This window comes from Gossypium arboreum, chromosome 5, assembly GCF_025698485.1.
Source record: "Gossypium arboreum isolate Shixiya-1 chromosome 5, ASM2569848v2, whole genome shotgun sequence".
NCBI lineage: Eukaryota > Viridiplantae > Streptophyta > Magnoliopsida > Malvales > Malvaceae > Gossypium > Gossypium arboreum.
The window spans coordinates 18,188,594-18,208,102 of NC_069074.1; the positions used below are offsets into that span (position 1 = coordinate 18,188,594).

Below are 19,509 nucleotides of genomic sequence, written 5' to 3' on the forward strand. Positions count from 1 at the left end.
TTATCATATAATCGATTGAGTTAAGCTGTGTTGGAATTTATTTCTGTCACCAACCATTCACCAAGATTGAATGATGTAGCTGTTTAGACTTCAGGGGACCCAACTGCGCCTATGGTTTGGGTTGACCCAAATAAATACATGCCTTCCGATTTATGTTTTTGAAATTAATATTTTATTTTAATTTGATCAATTTTAATCTCTGTATTTTTTAAAATTTAAAATTTTAATCCTGTTAAATCTATTTGATTAAGTTATGTTATTAGTCTTGTATTATGCGTAAAGTTATAAATTTACTCCATATTCACCAATTGAATTATTTTTAGTAGTTATATTTTTAAATTTCAAAATTTTAGTATTAACACAAACGATCATCATTAAATTTAATAACTGATTTTTGTGAGTAATATGTAAAAATAACAAACAGAAATAGGATTACAGATACAATAATATGCTTGACAAATTAAATTTTAAAATAATATAATTTAATGAATTTAATAATTATTATTTGGTTAGAATTAAAATTTTTAATTTGATAGTAAATCCACAAGGCAGAGAATCTAATAGAGAAATTGACATGGCTTTGTTTTTCCTGCAAAATTTGACTGTGATATCTTCCTTAATATTCATACACGTAGTAACAGAGCGTTTCTTCATGATAAGTGCAATGTAATTTTCACACTTGTAGCGTCCAAAATCTCCATATTTACATCATAAACGAAACAGCCCAGATTGGGATGAGTTGACTTGTTAATCCATCATAAAAATTTTAATCTACCGATTTAAATTAAAATGATACTCAATTGATTTGTAAGTACAAACACTTAAGAGTAAAATCTAACAAATCTTTAAAAAAAAAATTGATAAATTTAAAATGTGAATCTTAATATCAACCTTTCTTTTTGATAAGAAAAATATGAATAGTAATACTTAAGTTCAATATTGTTTGTAGTGATCCTAAACTAAGGGATCGGCTTAAGTTCATTAGAGTTTAGTCAATGGTTGTAGTTGGGTTCTGTTATATGGTTATTCATTCTATCTTCATTCATGCATAGATATGTTTTATGTTTGATGTTTTGTGTTTATTGGTGTCTGGTCCTAGGAGAAAGACAGAACCAATTACATTACACCTAACTTAAATGCTCTTCTTGCAGACATGTCAAAGATTTCTTCTCAAATCTCTCTTTCTCGACATTTCCCGAGTTAGAAAACAGGAAATCACCAAAACAAAAGATCTTCCTCTCTCACTCTTGGCCTTTCTTTCAAGCTTGAAGCTTTCTCTTTCTATTTTTCCCAGGTGTTTTCCTTTTCTATGCTTTTGTTAGTTTTTTGAGAGCCGTAGATTCTCTTTTTATTTAGTTAGTTGTTGCAGGTGGGGATTTTAATTACACCATATCTTCCAGATACGAATATGCTTTAATTAACGTCAACTGTCTGCCTGCCCTTTCTCTTTCTGGCGGTTGGTTTTTTTATTTAGTTTGGCTTGGCTGGTCACGTCACGTCTCTTCCTTTTTTTTCTTTTTTTTTTAGCGTTGAATTTACGACTGAGAAACACGCTATCGAACATAATAGAAGTGAGTGTTCCTTTTTTTCTCCTGTTTTTATCTTCTTTGGTAGTGTGATTAATGCTTTTCTTGTTTGTTTCTTCCAGCTAGTTTGCATTGACCAATTCCCAAATTTATACATTTTGTTTTCTCTCTTTCTAACGAGTGCCTTATTTTGTCTTCAGCTAAAAAAACCATATGATCGATTGGAGCTTTTTAATTATGTACTCAAATTTCAGTGTTTTTAATCTGGGTTTTTTGCAGAATTTACAGCTCTACACTTTTATTCAGTAGATTATGGTTTAAATTTCAAGTATTTGAGATTTGGGTGATCCTAGAAATTCATAGAAAGGAGGATGCATGCGGTGGGCAGGCTAGGTAGCTATATCTCCCGCGGTGTGTTTACTTTTTCTGGTCCCTTTCATCCTTTTGGCGGTGCAGTGGATATAATTGTAGTAGAACAACCCGATGGGAGCTTCAAATCATCGCCTTGGTATGTTAAGTTCGGTAAATTTCAAGGGGTTTTAAAGTCAAGGGTAAGGACGGTAAGCATCGCTGTTAATGGCGTTGAAGCGAATTTCCGCATGTTTCTTGATCATACAGGGGAAGCATATTTTCTCAGGGAGATTGATGTTGAAGAAAGTAAATCTGATGGTGTATCATTTCCTTTTTCTTCCGGGGATGAGCTGTTGTCTGGTAATAGAAAGCCAATGAAGTCCGAGAGTTGCAGCTATGATAATGATAACTCAAACTCAGTGGCTCAGGTTGATCTGGATAATGGGAAGCTTGTGGGTCGGACTAGTTCCCGGCGGTCACGGATATTTGGGCGTGTTTTTGGAGAAAGGTCTACAAAGGAGGATAGTTACCAGGACGGTGCTGGTGGTACTGGTGTAATGAGATCAGAGTCATTGGAGCGTGCCGAGTTTGCTGCTGAGCTGCTGGAGGTGAAGTGGTCTACCAATCTCACCTCTATCAGATCAAACAATAATGCTTTACGATTTTCTTCTTTAAATGACGCATTGGCCGATAAAGGTTTCAAAGAGGAGATACAGAATGATGCAGAAAACCTGTCTCAGGCTTATGTACATGATAAGGAGGAAAAGAGTATTGATCGCCAGACCGTACTGGACAAAACTGATTACTGCAACGAGCAAAATGTCAGCTGTTCTCATACTGGCCTTGAGAACCTAGAATGTTCTGTTGAGGAAGCTAATGTACAAGTGTCTTGTGTAAGCACTGAGCAGCAAATGGTTGAAACCTCCTTGTTAGGTGAATGTTTTATGGAAGATAAATGCAAAGTAATTGCCAATGTATTAGGAACTATTGATGACCGTAGTGTCAGGAATTTTGATCATGCTGACAACGAGACCGTTGCTGTCTCAGGGATGAGTGTTCCTCATCTGCAAAGTGAATATAAGTTTGAATCGTGTATTGACAAGTGGTTTGATGAAGAAGTGGCTGATAATGAAAGCAATGTTGTTTTACCAGGCTGTGGGATTTCCATTAAGGAGAATGTCTCAGATGGTCCTCAAGCTTTTCTTTACTGCAAAACATCAGAGAGCTCAGTAATAACATTGGATTGTTCCAGTCAGCAAACTCATCAAACACTGTGCCTTTCTGACATAGAAAATGGTAAAGCACATGTTCATGCTGAACCACTGCTTAGAGCGACTGAGCTATTTCCAGAGGTGAGCTCTCATCGAAAATGTTATGTTTAATTGCAAGAGACTTTTTAAACAAAATAAGATTTTAAGGGTATGCTTAATTTTGCAACTTATCTAGTAATGCATTACTCTTTTAAAGGCAACAAAACTGCTTTGAACTACATTAGAAATGATATTGAACCTAGGTTTTCTCTTTGAATAGCATTCTCGTGATAGTTGAAAGTCTTGCTGAACTGAAGTATTACTTCAGGTTACAGTTCTCAAGAAAAATGAGGACAAGGAGTTAGATTCTGAAGGGGTATTAACCATGTCAGTTGAAATGGTCGGTGTTGATCCTGTAATTGGTTTGGAGGAAACGAAGTCTCATAGCATTCACATTACTTCCACCATCAGTGATTTAGGTGATGATGTTGAAAATGCTAGAACTATCAAGGATGTTCTCCATCCTTCTTTGGGGTCTGTTGATGATTCTCAGAACTTTTATGGTGATAGTGACCCAAAGAGAAGTGTTCCACCATCGGCGACTTCAGAGGATGAGCAATTCCTTTTCAGTGACCTTGATGAATTCAAACTCCATGAGCCAGATTGTGTAAATAAAGATCTTCATTCCTCAATTTGTACTGAAACTGAAGAATTAAATGGTTTATGTAATGTGAATAATGAGCCATGTTTGAATCCTCACAATTTTGTTCAGGAGAGTCCATTAACTGATCTGGATTTTTCTGTTGAAAAGGCAGGGATAGTCTCTAATCCTATTAGTATTTCTAGAAATCATAAGGTAGCTGGTGAGAAGAATGGGTGGCAGATTGAATCACTTTCTACTACGTGGCCTATTGTGGCCAAGTTTGATGTAAACAACAATCTTCCTCTAAGCCATTCTCTGGATTCTAGTTGTGAAACCCTGAAGTGGATATCAATCAAGGAAGATGATGAACGGCCATTAGCACATGGAAAGCCAAGTTGCAAAGAGAGTGAGACTTCAAGGAAGCTGGAAAATACTCTTTACAATCCTTGCATTGGTAAGAGAACTTGGTTATCTTTTTCTTTTCGTTCCATTTTTTTCTCTTTGTTTGACAGAGTGGTAAAATCCATTGAAGGGGATCCATCAAAAGCCGTAGTCTCCCATAGTGGAAGCTGGAGGCTTTGGCCTTTTTCTATGAAAAGATCAATATCTAGGAAAGATGTGCTGTCAGCTCCAGCTGATAACAGAGGTTTGGATGCTAAGAATGCTGTAGACAGTGCCGTTGCTAGTGATGATGATAAAAATGTGCTTAAAACCAAGCAGGTGAAGAAGATGATCAGGGCAATCACTCCGACCTCTGAACAGCTGGCATCGTTGAATTTAAAGGATGGCATTAATCATATAACCTTCACATTTTCCACCTCTATGCTAGGGAAGCAACAGGTCCTTTTTGCTAACTTCTTACTTGAAGTTAAATGTTCCTTCTGAATTCTTATTTAAGTTTTGGTTGTTAAGGTCAATTCTGATTTGGCAGTTGTAGTCTGGATGTGCTCACTCTAAATCATGTACGGAACAGGTTGATGCGAGAATCTATTTGTGGAAATGGAACACTCGTATAGTAATCTCAGATGTTGATGGGACAATTACAAGGTAAGGATGTTTCTGAGATTTGCTGATCCAGAACATCATGTTATGCTACTTCATGTTTTAGATTGCGTACTGGTTATTGGTTAAAGTTCATTTGTAAGTCGTTAACTTCACTTTCTGGTAATTAAATGTCAGTTTTATATGAAAGCCACATGTCACAATTGATATTCAGTACATGCTTCACATTACAATCGATATAAGTTTAATTTGGTAATTATATTTTACTGGCTTTGTGAGCTTTTGTACTAAAGCTTGTTTGCAGTTGAGTTAGGAGGGGAATCTCCATCCAAATTGAGTCATACCACCAATGGGCTGAGTTTTAGGTTAATTGCCTGAGAAACACACTCATAGTCTTATACAAAAGAAAGAAGAAAGCATTGTTATGGATGCTAGTCTGTTGGTTAGGGTGAAACAACAGAGAACTACTATTTGATCATCTGGTTGTAAGATATGCCAGGAAAAAAAAAATCAAATTGCTATCTTTTTATAGCCCCAAGAAAGTGGCCATGATTAGTGTCATTTCAGTCACTAGAAATGTACTTGTTAGGAGTTCCATGAGCTTTATTGGTGGCATTTTTCTTTAGTTCTTTGTTTCAGTCGATCCTTTTTATTTGTTATAATATGCAGCATTAGCGTAAACTTTTGGATAACCCAAATACATTTTGTTTTGTCTTCAAATCTTAATCTTGGCTCAAAATTCATGGATGTCCTTTTCTGAAAATGAGTTCTGCTTGTTTTCGTAGTCCTACTCTTGCAGCCCACTATTATATTGGAGATAGCTAGCATCACATTACCTTGAGTTGCTCTTTGAAATTTTTAATAGGCTTCTCTTTGACCATGGTTATTTCTTATTTTCTGAACTGCTGCTGACTGAGGTTTCTTTTTCGGTCATTTCTGGCATTTATGTTGTTTATACAGATCAGATGTTCTAGGTCAGTTCATGCCTATGGTTGGGATAGATTGGTTACAAACAGGTGTTGCACATTTATTTTCAGCTATTAAGGTTGGTTAGTTTTCATCTTAAATTTTCAGCTCATGATACTTTTATTCCTTCTTGTGTGCATAACCAGAAAAAGGCCTTTGGTTTGTAAACCATGTACATTTTATCAAAGGCCCTGGTATACGATCATGGTATTATTTTGGATGGTAGAAAGAAATAGCCTTTCCAGATTTTGCATATGCGTGAATATGAATAACACTGTTAGCATTCTTCAATGCATCAAAATTCTTCTTCCACATTGCAGGAAAATGGGTACGAGTTGCTTTTTCTGAGTGCACGGGCGATATCCCAGGCGTATATCACGAGACAATTTTTAGTCAACCTCAAACAGGTGAACTGTGCTAGTTTAATGCTTTTCTTATATTGTGCAGTAACAATAGATTCAATAAGTCAAAAAAAAAAAAAAAGCATGTTTTCTTTGTCATTTTTCTTTGTTTGGCTTACCAGCATTGCTCATAAAAAATGGGAAACTGTTTACCAAACATATCTTATTGTTTGTAGGATGGTAAGGGTTTACCAGATGGTCCAATTGTTATTTCCCCAGATGGGCTTTTTCCGTCCCTATATAGAGAAGGTAACTGTTTGCATTTCCTGGACTTAATGAAACAGTTTTCTGGTGGTGCTTTTCATGTGTGAGATATGTGGCTGTTGTTTTGGGATTGCTGTTTATATGCTACATATACCATTTTAATTCCCTTCTATTATATTTTGGGTTTTGTTGCATGAATTATGCATTTAGTAGTCTAGGATCAGTTATGTTATTCTAAATTACCATTTTTAATTTCATAGTCTAATTAGTACATGAAATTAAAAGATTTTGTGGCATACGACCATCTAAATTGCCAATCCACTGTAGGATAAGGCAAATAACTCCTTTTATATTCACTTTTATGAAATCCATGAGATATGGTGCATTAGTGATATTTATGACATTTCTTCAATAACTAAGATGAGCAGCCATAGTTTTACCTTTGGAAATAGATGCATGAGACATGCAATTAAAACGTAAAAGTCAAAGTTAAGTTATGTGACACTTTGAGCTACAATTAATATGAAAGCTTGTGTTCCTCTTATGTGCCTTTGCCTAGGAAGTTAAAAGCTTCCTATGCATGACTACTTTGTAACCCAAATTAACGGTTAAGTAGTTAAATGATAATGTTTCTGATTTGGTGCATATGCTATTAACCCTTCAATCATATTGAGTTTTCCATAGATATTTTCTTGTTCGTCTCATTGTCTCCTGCCCCAAAAAAATACCCTAAATCACGTTATTTGGACTGACACATCCTATATATTTCTCAGTTATCAGAAGAGCTCCTCATGAATTCAAGATTGCGTGCTTAGAGGTTAGTTCTCTGCTCTTACAAACTTGGTTCTGATTATGGTATCTGATAGTGTTATTTTCACTGTTGAATAAATTAATATTAGTATTTCCTGCATTTTCAAGTTTTTATACATCTCCCATTGGGTTGCGAGTCAAATCAGTTGGATGGGTTGCATACAGGTCTGAGAGGAACTTACAGTGTTTCAAGGGATGTCTTATTTTATTGGACTTCTCCGCAAAATGAGATTTTAAATTGGTTTAATTATAATTTTTTTTTATATTATTACAATTCTTGAATTAGTTTTTACCTCAACACTTCATTCCTTGTGATCTCAATCTGTCTTAATGTTGTGTCTGAACTTTTAGCTTAAAATTCTTTATGGCTAAAATTAATAAAATTTTAATGCCTTCTCTTCATTTCTCTTGACTCGTAGGATATCAAAGCATTGTTTCCTTTAGATTGCAATCCATTCTATGCTGGCTTTGGGAACAGAGACACTGATGAAATGAGCTATCTTAAGGTCGGAATCCCAAAAGGGAAAATCTTCACTATTAATCCAAAGGTAATCTAAGATTTTCATGCTTAAAGAAAGATGACCAAATGCTTCTAATGTTACTGCACCAAACTTCTCTTCTAACCGTTGCAAGTTTGCAGGGTGAGGTTGTTACAAATCATCATGTTGCCACGAAATCTTACAGTTCCCTTCATGATCTTGTTCATCGCGTGTTTCCACCAATGGCCTCTGAGCAGGTTTTTTTACCTGTTCTTTTCCATTTATAACTCACAATATGGAGTGGGTTTTTCTCCCCCAATTCGAGCCTTTCCATTTGTAAAGATGGTTGAAAATGAGTTTTGTTGTCCTTTTCTCTTGATAAGAAACCCAATTATTCGTTGCTTTCTAGATTTTCCATCTTTCACCTAGGCGACAACTATAACCCCTGTCTCGCCTTTTTCTGATGATATATTGTTTAAAATCTCTAGTTTTCTTTAATTACTTTTATGGGTTTTCATTTTTTTTTATCCTTTATTTCTTTTGATTGCAGGAAGAATTTAACTCATGGAATTTCTGGAAACTGCCGCCACCTCTGATATATATATGAAGAAGTCAGCTGGAATTTTGTTGCTTGAGCAATCGGATACTGAGATAGACAATGATGTCTACCACGATTTTGGAGTTGTCGAGGTACATTTTGATGTCAGTCTTGCCTTTTTTTGTTATAAACTCCAGATAGATTGTGGGCTAGTTATCTGAAATGAATCGTGTCAATAACATTCTAGGATGTGCTTGGAAATTGAGCTGCAGTTTATGTAACTCCATAGAGCAGTCAATACTAGACAAGTTGTAGTTGAGGCCGACACCTTCCCACTCTTAGCCTGCACTTTCCGGGATCTAACTAGGTATCTACATTAAAGCCTGTATATCTTTCAGAATTGTCACAAGCTTGTTTGGGGAAATTATGGGTTATATGTGTGATCCATTGCTGTTGGCAAGAACTTCATGGTCTTGTAAAATATAGGACTGGCCGACTCTCGTTGTCCAAAGTGAATTAATTTGCACAAAAGAAAAGGTTGATTCATCTCGGTTGTATTTGGCGTCGCAGTTTTCTGATATATATTTCTGTATAGTGAATCCATGCGATTCGATATAGTTAGAAAGTGTAAGAACACATTCCTCAAAAACTCTCGAGGGAGAAAGGGTAGTCTTAAATCTTTGTTTTTTTTTTAATATATATATATATTTATTGTTGATGCAGAATATATTTTCATCATTAGTTCAGATAAGATTATCTGTATCCAATTTACAGAATTTAGTGGAGTATATACATCAGAAAACTGATACAAGATGAATGTGTATAATTAATTGAAAATTCTTTTCATTCTGTAGTGTGAGATTTTTTTTTTTTAAGTTTTTTAATTTTTTTTATTCTCAGGCTGTAGATAATAGCATTCAACTTGAAGACTAGTCGATATTTTGGATTATTAACTTGTTCAACTCAACATATAGATAGATAAACATATCAAAGAAGAAGAAAGGAATGGAAGGAATAAAGGGATGTGGACTCGAATCAAAACACTTTAGAAGAAGAAACAAAATCTCTCATTGTCATGAATAAACCCATTGCCATTGACATCACTTCCATGCTTGCTCTTCTCCCAGCAAACCATCCTCTCGGTGTTGGCAAGCTCGTATTTGCTTATCCTTCTATCGTTGTCTTCATTAAATCCCTTTAACCATCCATTGAACTCGTCAACATTCATATCTCGCTTACCATCAACAAAGTAGCTACAAGTTTTAATCGCAATTTCCGATAATCAAAACCTGGTTGTCTGTCCCTTCCACAATTTTTTGGCTTCCCGAGGTAGAAGTGATTCAAGGCTTCTCATATTTGTACCATATCCATAAATAAAACATGCAGACGCATATTCGAGCCTTTATAATGTTTGATGCTTTGTACAAATCCAAGGAACCAGTCAAGGACGACAAGTGGGGATTCATATATAAAATTCTGTTCATTTTAGCTGTCGCACTGAGCTAGGCAAAAAAGTCGAGGCCGCTTGGTCTAAAAAAACATGAGGTAATACCACACGTGGCTTATATTATATCAAGAATTAGATAATTAAGGTTATTAAGTATACCAACTAGAGTGATAAGGAATTCAATGTTTTTTAAAAGAAGTGTAAGATTGACGTAATAATATAAGAAGAGTTTTGTCCTTAATTTAAAACTTCAACCTCACAAAAATATAATCTCGAATAAAAAAGAACAGATAGTAAATACAATAGGCAATAGCTTATTCACCTAGTATGCAGGATTTCAAGCATTCCGGATGTTTGGTGTATCATCATTTTACTTTAAGGAGCGAGGTTCGAACTGTTCTTTTTATTCAAATAAATTTATATTATATCCCAAATCCAAATCTATTGTAATAATGAAGAAGTTGACATTTACTTCCAAATCTTGGATAGTTCACCTTTCATTTTGGCTTTGGTCGTCTAGTTTCTAATAATTTCGGATGAGTTCTGATAAATATTGATTGCTAACCTAAATTTTGAGCCTATTACTTCACCTATACTATAGTGATTTTGTTAAATAAAATAAAGCATTTTATATTTAATTATTGATATTATAAAAAATATTTTTTAGAATCAAAATGATTTGGCTTACAATCAGTTCGATTAAATAAATTATTAAAATTATAAAATAAAAATATTTAATTTAATCACTCAATTCAATTAATCCATATTAGTTCTCCGACCATTTAAATGCTTTTCTCCAAATAAAGACTAATACCCATAATCGCCTCCTAATCCAATTGATGTAATCTAATTTAAATAACCATGATAAAAATTAAAATATTTTAATTTATGATAAGCGATTTAATTTTAATTAATTCAAAATGAATAAATATATACGCATAAAATACAACCTTAAATTAAAAAAAAAGAAAAAAGAAAAGTGACCAACTGTAAAAAAGAAGCAGATATTGGTAGAACATGGCGAGCAAATTTTTTTCTAAGGGCTACAAGTGACATTTCAGAGCACGTAGGAAGTTGACAGGGCAACCAAATAGTTGTTGGAGGGCCTGCTAAAATTATTATTCATCTAAATATTTCATGAAAATTGTCTCCTACCCTTTTATCCCTTGTATTTGGCTTTATTTATTCTCATAATTTTTATATGCTCCATTAAAACCTATTTGTACCTAAAAAAAGTCAACAAATGACGTACCAAAATAAAGTTAACAAATTAAGAGGTCCGAAAAAGTAGGGAAGCGGTTGCCGCTACCTTTTAATTTTATCATTATTGGTGGGATGGATTTTCCGAACGATTTTATGCTTTCATTTAGAAAGGAAATATTTGAGGCAATGAATTTGATAAGCTTATAAGTGCACATACATATCATAAGTAATATTTACGTAAAAATGTATTTAACTCTTTTTTTTTCTTTTTTTTTTTCTGAAAACATGAAATTTTAAAGTAAAAAAAAAATGGGTATTTAAAGTTCCATTGGAACTGGTGTACTAGTTTACCGTACAAATTTGTAGTTTAGTGTGTTGAGGAGGGGTATGTTGGGAAGATAGGGGAAATTGTTTCCAACAGCATGGGATTAAGACTGGGATGGTAGTAAATTACAAGCTTTATCAACAAGGAAACCCAATACGAAGGAAACGACAGGTGGAGCTTTTTAAATGGTTCGATTTCTTTTGCATTTTACTCTAAAATTTTCGTATCCTAATTTATTGAACTATAAAAGAGGTAGTTATAATTATTATAATTATGCATATAGAATATACACCTATATATATATATATATATATTGAGGTCGCATTGAGGTAGCACACCTTAGCTTAAGAATGGGTGAGTTGGGACTAGGTCTTCAAAAGATTATCAAGGCAGCTCCTTCAAAAGCTTTGGTTATTAGAATCAACCTGGTTTTTCTTGCTTTCTTTCTGGTTATCTATGCATCCCTTCTTTTGCGCCCTTCGTCTTCAGCTTATTTCCAGAATGCGGCATCGCTTGTTAGGTGCTCTTTGCGTGAGTGCCATCACAAGGTAAGGTGAGCTGACTCAAATTCCATTTTTGTTTTGATTTGCATGTATGTATGATTATGATATGTTTATATATCATATTATCTGTTTGTCTTATTTCATACGATTGTTGTAGGTGGAGAAAGGGGTGAAGATGGAGGCAGTCCTGGAAGAAACTGAAGCCATGAAACCAAAGAGAAAGAGGAATTTGACAATGCTGGAAGTGCCAAGTTTCATAGATGAGATTGGAGGTGGAGTTAAGATTGGGATGTTGAACTTTGAAGATGAGGATTACAGTGAATGGGAGAAACATGGAGAGACAATCCCAATCCATTTCCAGCGAGTGTCGGAGCTTTTCGTATGGAAAGATTTGTTTCCGGAATGGATTGACGAAGAGGAAGAAATCGATGGGCCAATATGCCCTGAGATACCGATGCCGGATTTCAGCAAATACGATGACTTGGACTTGATAGTGGCGAAACTGCCGTGTGAGTACCCAGTAGACGGATGGGCTAGGGACGTGTTTAGGCTCCAAGTTCACCTGATAGTGGCAAATCTGGCAGTTAAAAATGGGAAGAGGGATTGGAATTGGAGGACGAAAGTGGTGTTCCTGAGCAAGTGCAGGCCAATGTTGGAGGTATTTCGATGCAATGATTTGGTGAAACAGGAAGGTGAGTGGTGGTACTATGAACCCGAAATAACAAGATTAGAAGAAAAGGTTTCTTTGCCTATTGGTTCTTGCAATCTGGCTTTGCCATTATGGGGACAAGGTATGCTTCATCTTAAATTCCTACTTCTGTTTCTTCTTTCCCTCATGTATGAATTAATGCTTGCATTGCTTGAGGAATGGAAGACATAGACAGCTCTAAAAAGAATATAAAAATTAAGAGCTAAACAAACGCGCCAGATAGCGGTCGAACCTATGACTTTCTGCTTAGGAAACAGACGCTCTATCCACTGAGCTACAGGCGCTCGATGTTTAGGCATGTTGTTTTAGTCTACTTCTAATTACTTTCCTTTTTCAACTTTTCAACTTTCATTATCAAATAACTGAACTTTCTGCAAGTAGTTGAAGATCACAAGTAGGGACATGAAAACGAAAGAATGAAAAAATAGTATGAAATAAAGAAGAAGAACTATTATAAACAATTGATGTTGACACCATCACCAACTTCCAAGTAAATTGATTTTGCTTGCTGACAAAGTCTAAGTTATAGTTGTTATGCTTTTGTTGTCTTTGGCTCCACTGCTTTTTTCCATAATTATTAATTAAAAAAATGAATTATATGTTCTGCTAATTGTTTTCATTAGTTATGACTAAGGAATCAATTTAGTCAACTAAAAGTCGAAGGGGGACCTCTCCCTCTTCATTTCTATGTATCTTTGATTCCCACTATGGATACCAACTCCAATCTTTCATCATTGTAAATGCAACCAATTTTCGTCACATGCATTAACTCTTTTAGTTCAACATTCGCAATCAAAGCTGGATAGCATATTTGTACATCTAACGTTAACTCAATATATCATCATATTTTCCTTTATTTGTAAGCAATGCGTCATTCTATTACTCATCTTTACTTGCAGCAGTAAATTTGATTAGCACTAATTAGTCCAGTTTGGTGATGACTAAGCACCCAAAATTGATTGAAATTCCATGAATTATACATTAATGGTGAGAAAACGAATAAACATTTTTAGGAAACGACGAAGTATTTGATGTTTCCAAGATCCAACAGGCAACAAGTGCCGCCAAGCGTGAAGCCTATGTCACAGTCCTCCATTCATCTGAATCCTACGTTTGTGGTGCCATAACCCTTGCCCAAAGTCTCCTAAAAACCGGCACCAACCGTGACCTGATCCTTCTCCTAGACCGGTCCATCACGAAGCCAAAACGCGACTCCCTCAAGGCGGCCGGGTGGCAACTGCGCTTCATCAAAAGAATTCGAAACCCTCGAGCCGAAAAAGGCACCTACAATGAATACAACTACAGCAAGTTCAGGCTATGGCAGATAACGGATTATGACAAGGTCATATTCATTGATGCAGACATCCTTGTCTTAAAGAACATTGATCTTCTTTTCCATTTCCCTCAAATGACGGCTACAGGCAACGATATTTGGATTTTCAATTCGGGTATTATGGTGATCGAGCCATCAAACTGCACCTTTAAGCTTTTAATGAACAAACGTAAGGAAATATTCTCGTACAATGGAGGAGACCAAGGTTTTCTGAATGAAGTGTTCGTTTGGTGGCATCGTTTGCCGAGGAGAGTGAACTTTCTCAAGAACTTCTGGGCCAACAGCACCGTTGAAACTGGTTTAAAGAGCCAGCTTTTTGCAGCCGACCCACCCAAAGTTTACTCCATTCATTACTTGGGGTTGAAGCCTTGGCATTGTTACAGGGATTACGATTGTAACTGGGACATTGGGGACCAACGTGTTTACGCCAGCGATGTGGCACACCAAAGATGGTGGAAGTTTTATGACGCCATGGATGAGAAGTTGCAGCAGCAGTGTGGGTTGACAGAGCGAAGAAAGATTGAATTGGACTGGGATAGGAAAATGGCTGAAAAGGAAGGGTTCCAAGATGAGCATTGGAAGATAAATATTACAGACCCAAGGCGAAATTTTTTGATCAATTAGAATTTGTGATTGTTTCTTTTTTTTTCTTTCTTTTCTGATGAATATTTTTGTTAATTTGGTTTTGTAGGAACATTATTGAGATGTTTTCCTTATAATTTATGCCTTCATAGCTTTACCATATTATTTGTATGAGCAGACATTGATTACAGCGTTTAAGTTCTTTGTATAATACATGCAGCATAGAATTTACTTGATGCTTCTTATTCCTCTGGGAATTCGCATTGAAATTGACATATAATGTAGTTGTAAATGATGGATTTTATGGAGAAAAAATTTGTAAAGTGTTGTTTGTTTAAAGTACATATATCTTTTTTTTAATAAATTTAATATTATATTCTTGAAATGTCTCCGTCTCTCATTATACTCCTCCATTAATGGCTTATATGTTATAGGTAAAGAATTTGAGTCTTTTCATATTTAACTCTTTAGCTTATCATGACTTCACCTATTCAATTACTCTAAAATGCTCCCACTTTATAAATTCATTGCCTATTTAAATACTTGGACTTTTTGTATAATCAGAAGATAAAATCTCAAAACTAAAATAGAATACACCCTAAGAATACAATGCCAAACTTGATGTAAGGTGGTCCGTCTACTACTGACCAACAATACTTTAAAAATATATTTATTATGTTACTATGAAGTTTAACTTTTGGTAAAGTAATCCCAATCTTATACATACATGCTAAAGATCCTCTAGAAGTGGTTTAAAAATTAAATATCTACCCCATTTAACACTTACCTGGAAACCAGTTTATATACATTTATCTAGAGGCAAAAAACTTGTCATCTGATGTTAACTTAGGGTAATCAGGATTGAACATATTTAGGAATAAATAATGGGATTGTTTTGGGATGCAAGTTTGAGGCATTTAACGGAAGACTTCAATGGAGAACAATGGATATTAATTAAAGGCTAGAATTTGCTGCAAACAGAAGTTTAAATTAATGAGCTCCCTTTCCGTAACGGACTGCAGCGGCCTTTGGTTTAATAATTCTCTTTTTGTTTGATTGCTAGTCTCAACCACCATGACAGACTGACCTGAGGGAAGCAGTGTCACAAGAAACTTGATTATTTGTGTGCAAGGCAAGAATTAGATCAAATGATGGTGATTAATGAACCAAAATGTGCTATTTGGTTGAGCAGATTAATGTAGGTACACCTAACCAAACCTTGTATATATACGGAATCTTATTTAGAGAGCATGCATACTTGCATTTATATATCGTATAGATAGATATCAGATATTGTAGAGTGCATATAAAATTATGCATATTCCACTATTGTTAAGTTTGAAAATCAAAATCAAGTTTTTGTTATCAATCTCGAAAAAACAACATCCATAAACACAATAAGTGAAGAGGATTTTAAAGCAAAAGATTAATGTTTACAATATTACATATTTGAGAAACCAAATAATCGTACAAAAATCTATAACATGATTGAAAAATATTTTTAGTAAAGAGACAAATGCAATCCAAACTATAATATAAGAAGTTTTATGTATTTTTATCCTCATTTGTTGTATTGAAAAGAATTTAGTTTATTTAATTTTTCAGATATTAAAATCCAGATTTAATTATTAATATAATTGAAATGTTTTATTAAATTCTTTTATGTGACATTTTAAAATAAAATAATATTTATTTTATAGTCATATAATCAAAAATAATATTATTATAATGAATATAAATATAGTTAAATAATTTTAATGGGTTAATAATTAAATTGAAAATTAAGGAAAATAATACTCATTTGATATAAACCCAATCACAGTTTCTTACTTTTTCTATTGCCACTTACAGGATAAAATTCTCTTCCACGCATCAACTGACACTATTATCTCCAAACTCTCACACAAATCTCGATCCCTCCAATTACTTAAAATAACCTAGAGAAAACCTTGTTTCTAAGGATGCATTTAATAATTAATTAATTTTTAAGCTAAAGGATGTAATAAATCACTCAAATTTTTCAAAAAAATTAATTAAATCTTCAAATATCAAAATTCATCAATTATGCTAACTACTAATTCAATACATTACTGATAAACTATGAAACAGTTAATCAAAAGCTTAATTAATAAATTTTAATGTTTGTATTTTATTGATTGCATCTTAGGCAGAGATGCTTAATATGTTTAATATGTATATTAATCCTTTTATGATAATTATATTTATTCTTTAAGTTAATATAAAATTTTCAAAGAAAATAAATAGCTATTTATCCCTTAATTCAGATTTGTTTATTTTATTTTATTTTGAAAATATATATTTCAAATAAATTACCTTTCTTAGAAAAACTATTCAGATTTCCATATTTAATTTTTCTCAAATTATCTAAAATAATATAAAATATTATATTAATAAGTTTAAAATTAAGAAATAAATCATTTTAAACATTAACATTTACTTTTATCCAATAATATAATAAGATTCAATATTTAATTTTGACTAATTTATCAAATAATTTTACAATATAAATTCAAGACTAAAAAGTATAATAATTAATTTTAAAATTCAAATTTTAGTTTAATAAATAATATCTAAGTTTTAATCTCGAACTGTTTTTGTTGGGAATAAACCCGATTAAACAACAAACAAATAAAATAACGAATAAATTGAAAAGATCAAACATAAAAATTTTAAGTGGAAAAACTCTTCCGAAGAGGATAAAAAATCACGAGTAAAAATAATTTCACTAAAACAACACAAACGAAGAGTACAAAAGATTCTTTCAAGAGGATTCGCGGCATGTCAAGCCCTGGTAAGGTTCTTCGCTTTGCATCAAATTAAACCACATGCTCCACCGCTTGTGCGGGGCCCCGTCAATTCTTTTGAGTTTCATTCTTGCGAATGTACTCCCCAGGCAAGATACTTAACGCGTTAGCTACAACACTGCATGGGTTGATACGCACAACGCTTAGTATCCATCGTTTACGGCTAGGACTACTGGGGTATCTAATCCCATTCGCTCCCCCAGCTTTCATCTTTTTGTGTCGGTGTCGACCCAGCAGAGTGCTTTCGCCATTGGTGTTCTTTTCGATCTCTACACATTTCACCACTCCACTAGAAATTCCCTCTGCCCCTACCGTACTCCAGCTTGGTATTTTCCACAGCCTGTCCAGGGTTGAGCCCTGGGATGTGACGGCGGACTTAAAAGCCACCTACAGACGCTTTACGCCCAATCATTCCTGATAACGTTTGTAAAACTGAACCCCAAAACCTAAAATAAGAACCCTTAAAACATAAACACAAAATCCTCTTAAAGCTTGTAAAAACTAATACCTAAATGTGTAATGGGTTATTTTTCTAAGGTGAAAAAAATGAATTATTTAGAAGCTAAATTCATAAGTAAAATAAGATTAAAATAACTTATACTAATCAGAGTTTAAGTGAGAAACTTAAATTAAAATAACAACTAAAAACATAATTTAATTGGGAAAAGAAAAGCCAAAAAATACGACGCATAACTTCGCACATCTCCACCCTAACACGTATTTCCACAATGCCTTCTTTGCTAAAGCCCACCACGAGCTTATCTTGAACTATGCAAGATATTAACTGAGTCAAAGTTGTGCTTAGAAGCTGGAAGACTTCTAGTCTTCATTTGTGCAATTCCAAATCAAAACTGACTCAGGTTTGATTTTCACGAACGTAGTTTTGTAACGCCCCCTTTACCCGAGACCGTCGCCGGAGTCGAGCACGAGGAATTACTAAACTTATTTGAGCACTTAAACAAATTCAAACAATTTATATCACACTTTCCAGACAAGCTGTCCAACTGCGTTACAGATGCAAAAAAAATCATATCTCGAGTTACAAAACTCGAAATCTAAATCCGTAAATTTTCCCCAAATCTAGGCTCATATATCTACTTACTAATTTTTTTCTAAAATTGTTGGTTGGGCGAATTAGTACAGTTTATTAGTTGAAGTCTCCCCTGTTTCAGGGTTCGGCTGCTCTGACCCCTGTTCACTACGAACCAAATTTCTCCATGTAAAGAATTCAAATAACCAAGACGTTTATTTCTATTAAAAATAGACTCAATAAGGAATCCATAAATATATAGTATGACTCCTAATTAATTTTTTATAATTTTTAATGATTTTTACAAATCAGAACAGGGAAGTTCAAAATCACTCTGACCTTGTCTCACAAAAATTCAAATATCTCCTGATATGAAAGCCTTTTGCTTACACCGTTTCTTCTATGTGAAACTAGATTCAATAAGATTTAATTTCATATTTTATTCAACCTATAATTATATTTTTATGATTTATGGTGAATTTTCAAACTCAGACTACTGCTACTAACCAAAAACTATTTTAGTACAAAATGTTGTTAACTAGTTTATAACATCTTTACTTCATTTCATTTAAACTCTATACATGCCATATAAATCTTCAAACATAAAACAAAAGCTACCGAATTGATCTGGATAGTGTGCTTTGTTGTGTTGATCCGATCTACCCACTTCACTTCAAGTCAATCTACATAAAAATATTAAACACACACAAGTAAGCTTATTGAAGCTTAGTAAGTTCATAGGTTAAAAGTAATGCTTACCAAACATAATATTTCCAAACAATACCAAAACACTTACTAAAGTTTCCTGCGATTCACAACCATTGTTATAATAATTCACATAGTTGAGCTCAACAAGAATAACTACTCAATCTCTTCCATTTGGATCACTTCTCTTTATTTCTTATAATCAAATTAGGAAACGGCTTACGAAATTGAGTACGTCGTTGCTCAATGCCACGATTCACAACTCAAGTATGGTTTTCCTCATTGAAATACCATACCTACATTTTTCAACTCGGTATGGGAAATGCCATACGTACATTTTTAACTCAAGATGGATTTGATAATACCATACCTACATTTCACATTTCAAGATGGATAATACCATACCTACATTTCACAACTCAAGATGGATGATACCATACCTACATTTCACACTTTGCCATGGAACAACCATGGTCTTATCCGTCAATTCATCACACGTCACGATACTGAACGTACTCAATCCTGCGTTTTCCTAATTTGCATTTCCACATTTATTCTTTCATTAACAAAATCTATACAATCCTACAACAAATTCAGTATATAATAACACATTATAAACTTCAATCATTCACAAATAAACATCTAAATTCAACCATATGAACTTACCCGCTAATTTG

The 19,509-nt window shown here is 34.0% G+C and overlaps 2 protein-coding genes and 1 non-coding gene across 6 annotated transcripts; 2 read left to right on the forward strand and 1 right to left on the reverse strand.

The window, feature by feature from the left end:
- Positions 1-941: 941 nt before the first annotated feature.
- Positions 942-8,895, forward strand: LOC108453698 (phosphatidate phosphatase PAH2-like). 3 transcript variants are annotated; one of them, XM_017751964.2, is made up of 13 exons: positions 942-1,571; positions 1,806-3,229; positions 3,456-4,224; positions 4,303-4,610; positions 4,744-4,817; positions 5,733-5,817; positions 6,059-6,145; positions 6,316-6,388; positions 7,117-7,160; positions 7,573-7,701; positions 7,794-7,889; positions 8,183-8,322; positions 8,418-8,895. In XM_017751964.2, exons 2-12 carry the CDS (start codon positions 1,898-1,900, stop codon positions 8,237-8,239), a joined length of 3,054 nt encoding a protein of 1,017 aa, XP_017607453.1. In that variant the 5' UTR covers positions 942-1,571; positions 1,806-1,897; the 3' UTR covers positions 8,240-8,322; positions 8,418-8,895. The 3 variants fall into 3 exon arrangements, with proteins under 3 accessions (XP_017607453.1, XP_052884092.1, XP_017607454.1); XM_053028132.1 differs by having other exon boundaries at positions 949-3,229; XM_017751965.2 differs by lacking the exon at positions 7,794-7,889 and having other exon boundaries at positions 949-3,229.
- A 2,496-nt stretch (positions 8,896-11,391) lies between these two features.
- Positions 11,392-14,636, forward strand: LOC108450565 (UDP-glucuronate:xylan alpha-glucuronosyltransferase 2). Of its 2 annotated transcripts, none has more exons than XM_017748245.2 (3): positions 11,392-11,693; positions 11,806-12,439; positions 13,371-14,636. In XM_017748245.2, the coding sequence occupies exons 1-3, from the start codon at positions 11,496-11,498 to the stop codon at positions 14,312-14,314; spliced, it is 1,776 nt and encodes a 591-aa protein (XP_017603734.1). In that variant the 5' UTR covers positions 11,392-11,495; the 3' UTR covers positions 14,315-14,636. The 2 variants fall into 2 exon arrangements, with proteins under 2 accessions (XP_017603734.1, XP_017603735.1); XM_017748246.2 differs by having other exon boundaries at positions 11,565-11,698.
- TRNAR-CCU (transfer RNA arginine (anticodon CCU)) lies at positions 12,569-12,641 on the reverse strand. Its single transcript has one exon. It is a non-coding gene; the product is annotated as a tRNA-Arg (tRNA).
- Positions 14,637-19,509: the final 4,873 nt, after the last annotated feature.

Excerpts from the sequence above, each read along its gene's own strand:
- LOC108450565 (XM_017748245.2), top strand. The coding sequence starts at position 11,496 with ATGGGTGAGTTGGGACTAGGTCTTCAAAAGATTATCAAGGCAGCTCCT. Across the intron at positions 11,694-11,805 it reads TGCGTGAGTGCCATCACAAG|GTGGAGAAAGGGGTGAAGAT; the intron begins GTAAGGTGAGCT and ends CGATTGTTGTAG. Across the intron at positions 12,440-13,370 it reads TTTGCCATTATGGGGACAAG|GAAACGACGAAGTATTTGAT; the intron begins GTATGCTTCATC and ends AAACATTTTTAG.
- LOC108453698 (XM_017751964.2), top strand. The coding sequence starts at position 1,898 with ATGCATGCGGTGGGCAGGCTAGGTAGCTATATCTCCCGCGGTGTGTTT. Across the intron at positions 6,389-7,116 it reads TCCGTCCCTATATAGAGAAG|TTATCAGAAGAGCTCCTCAT; the intron begins GTAACTGTTTGC and ends TATATTTCTCAG. Across the intron at positions 7,161-7,572 it reads TCAAGATTGCGTGCTTAGAG|GATATCAAAGCATTGTTTCC; the intron begins GTTAGTTCTCTG and ends CTTGACTCGTAG.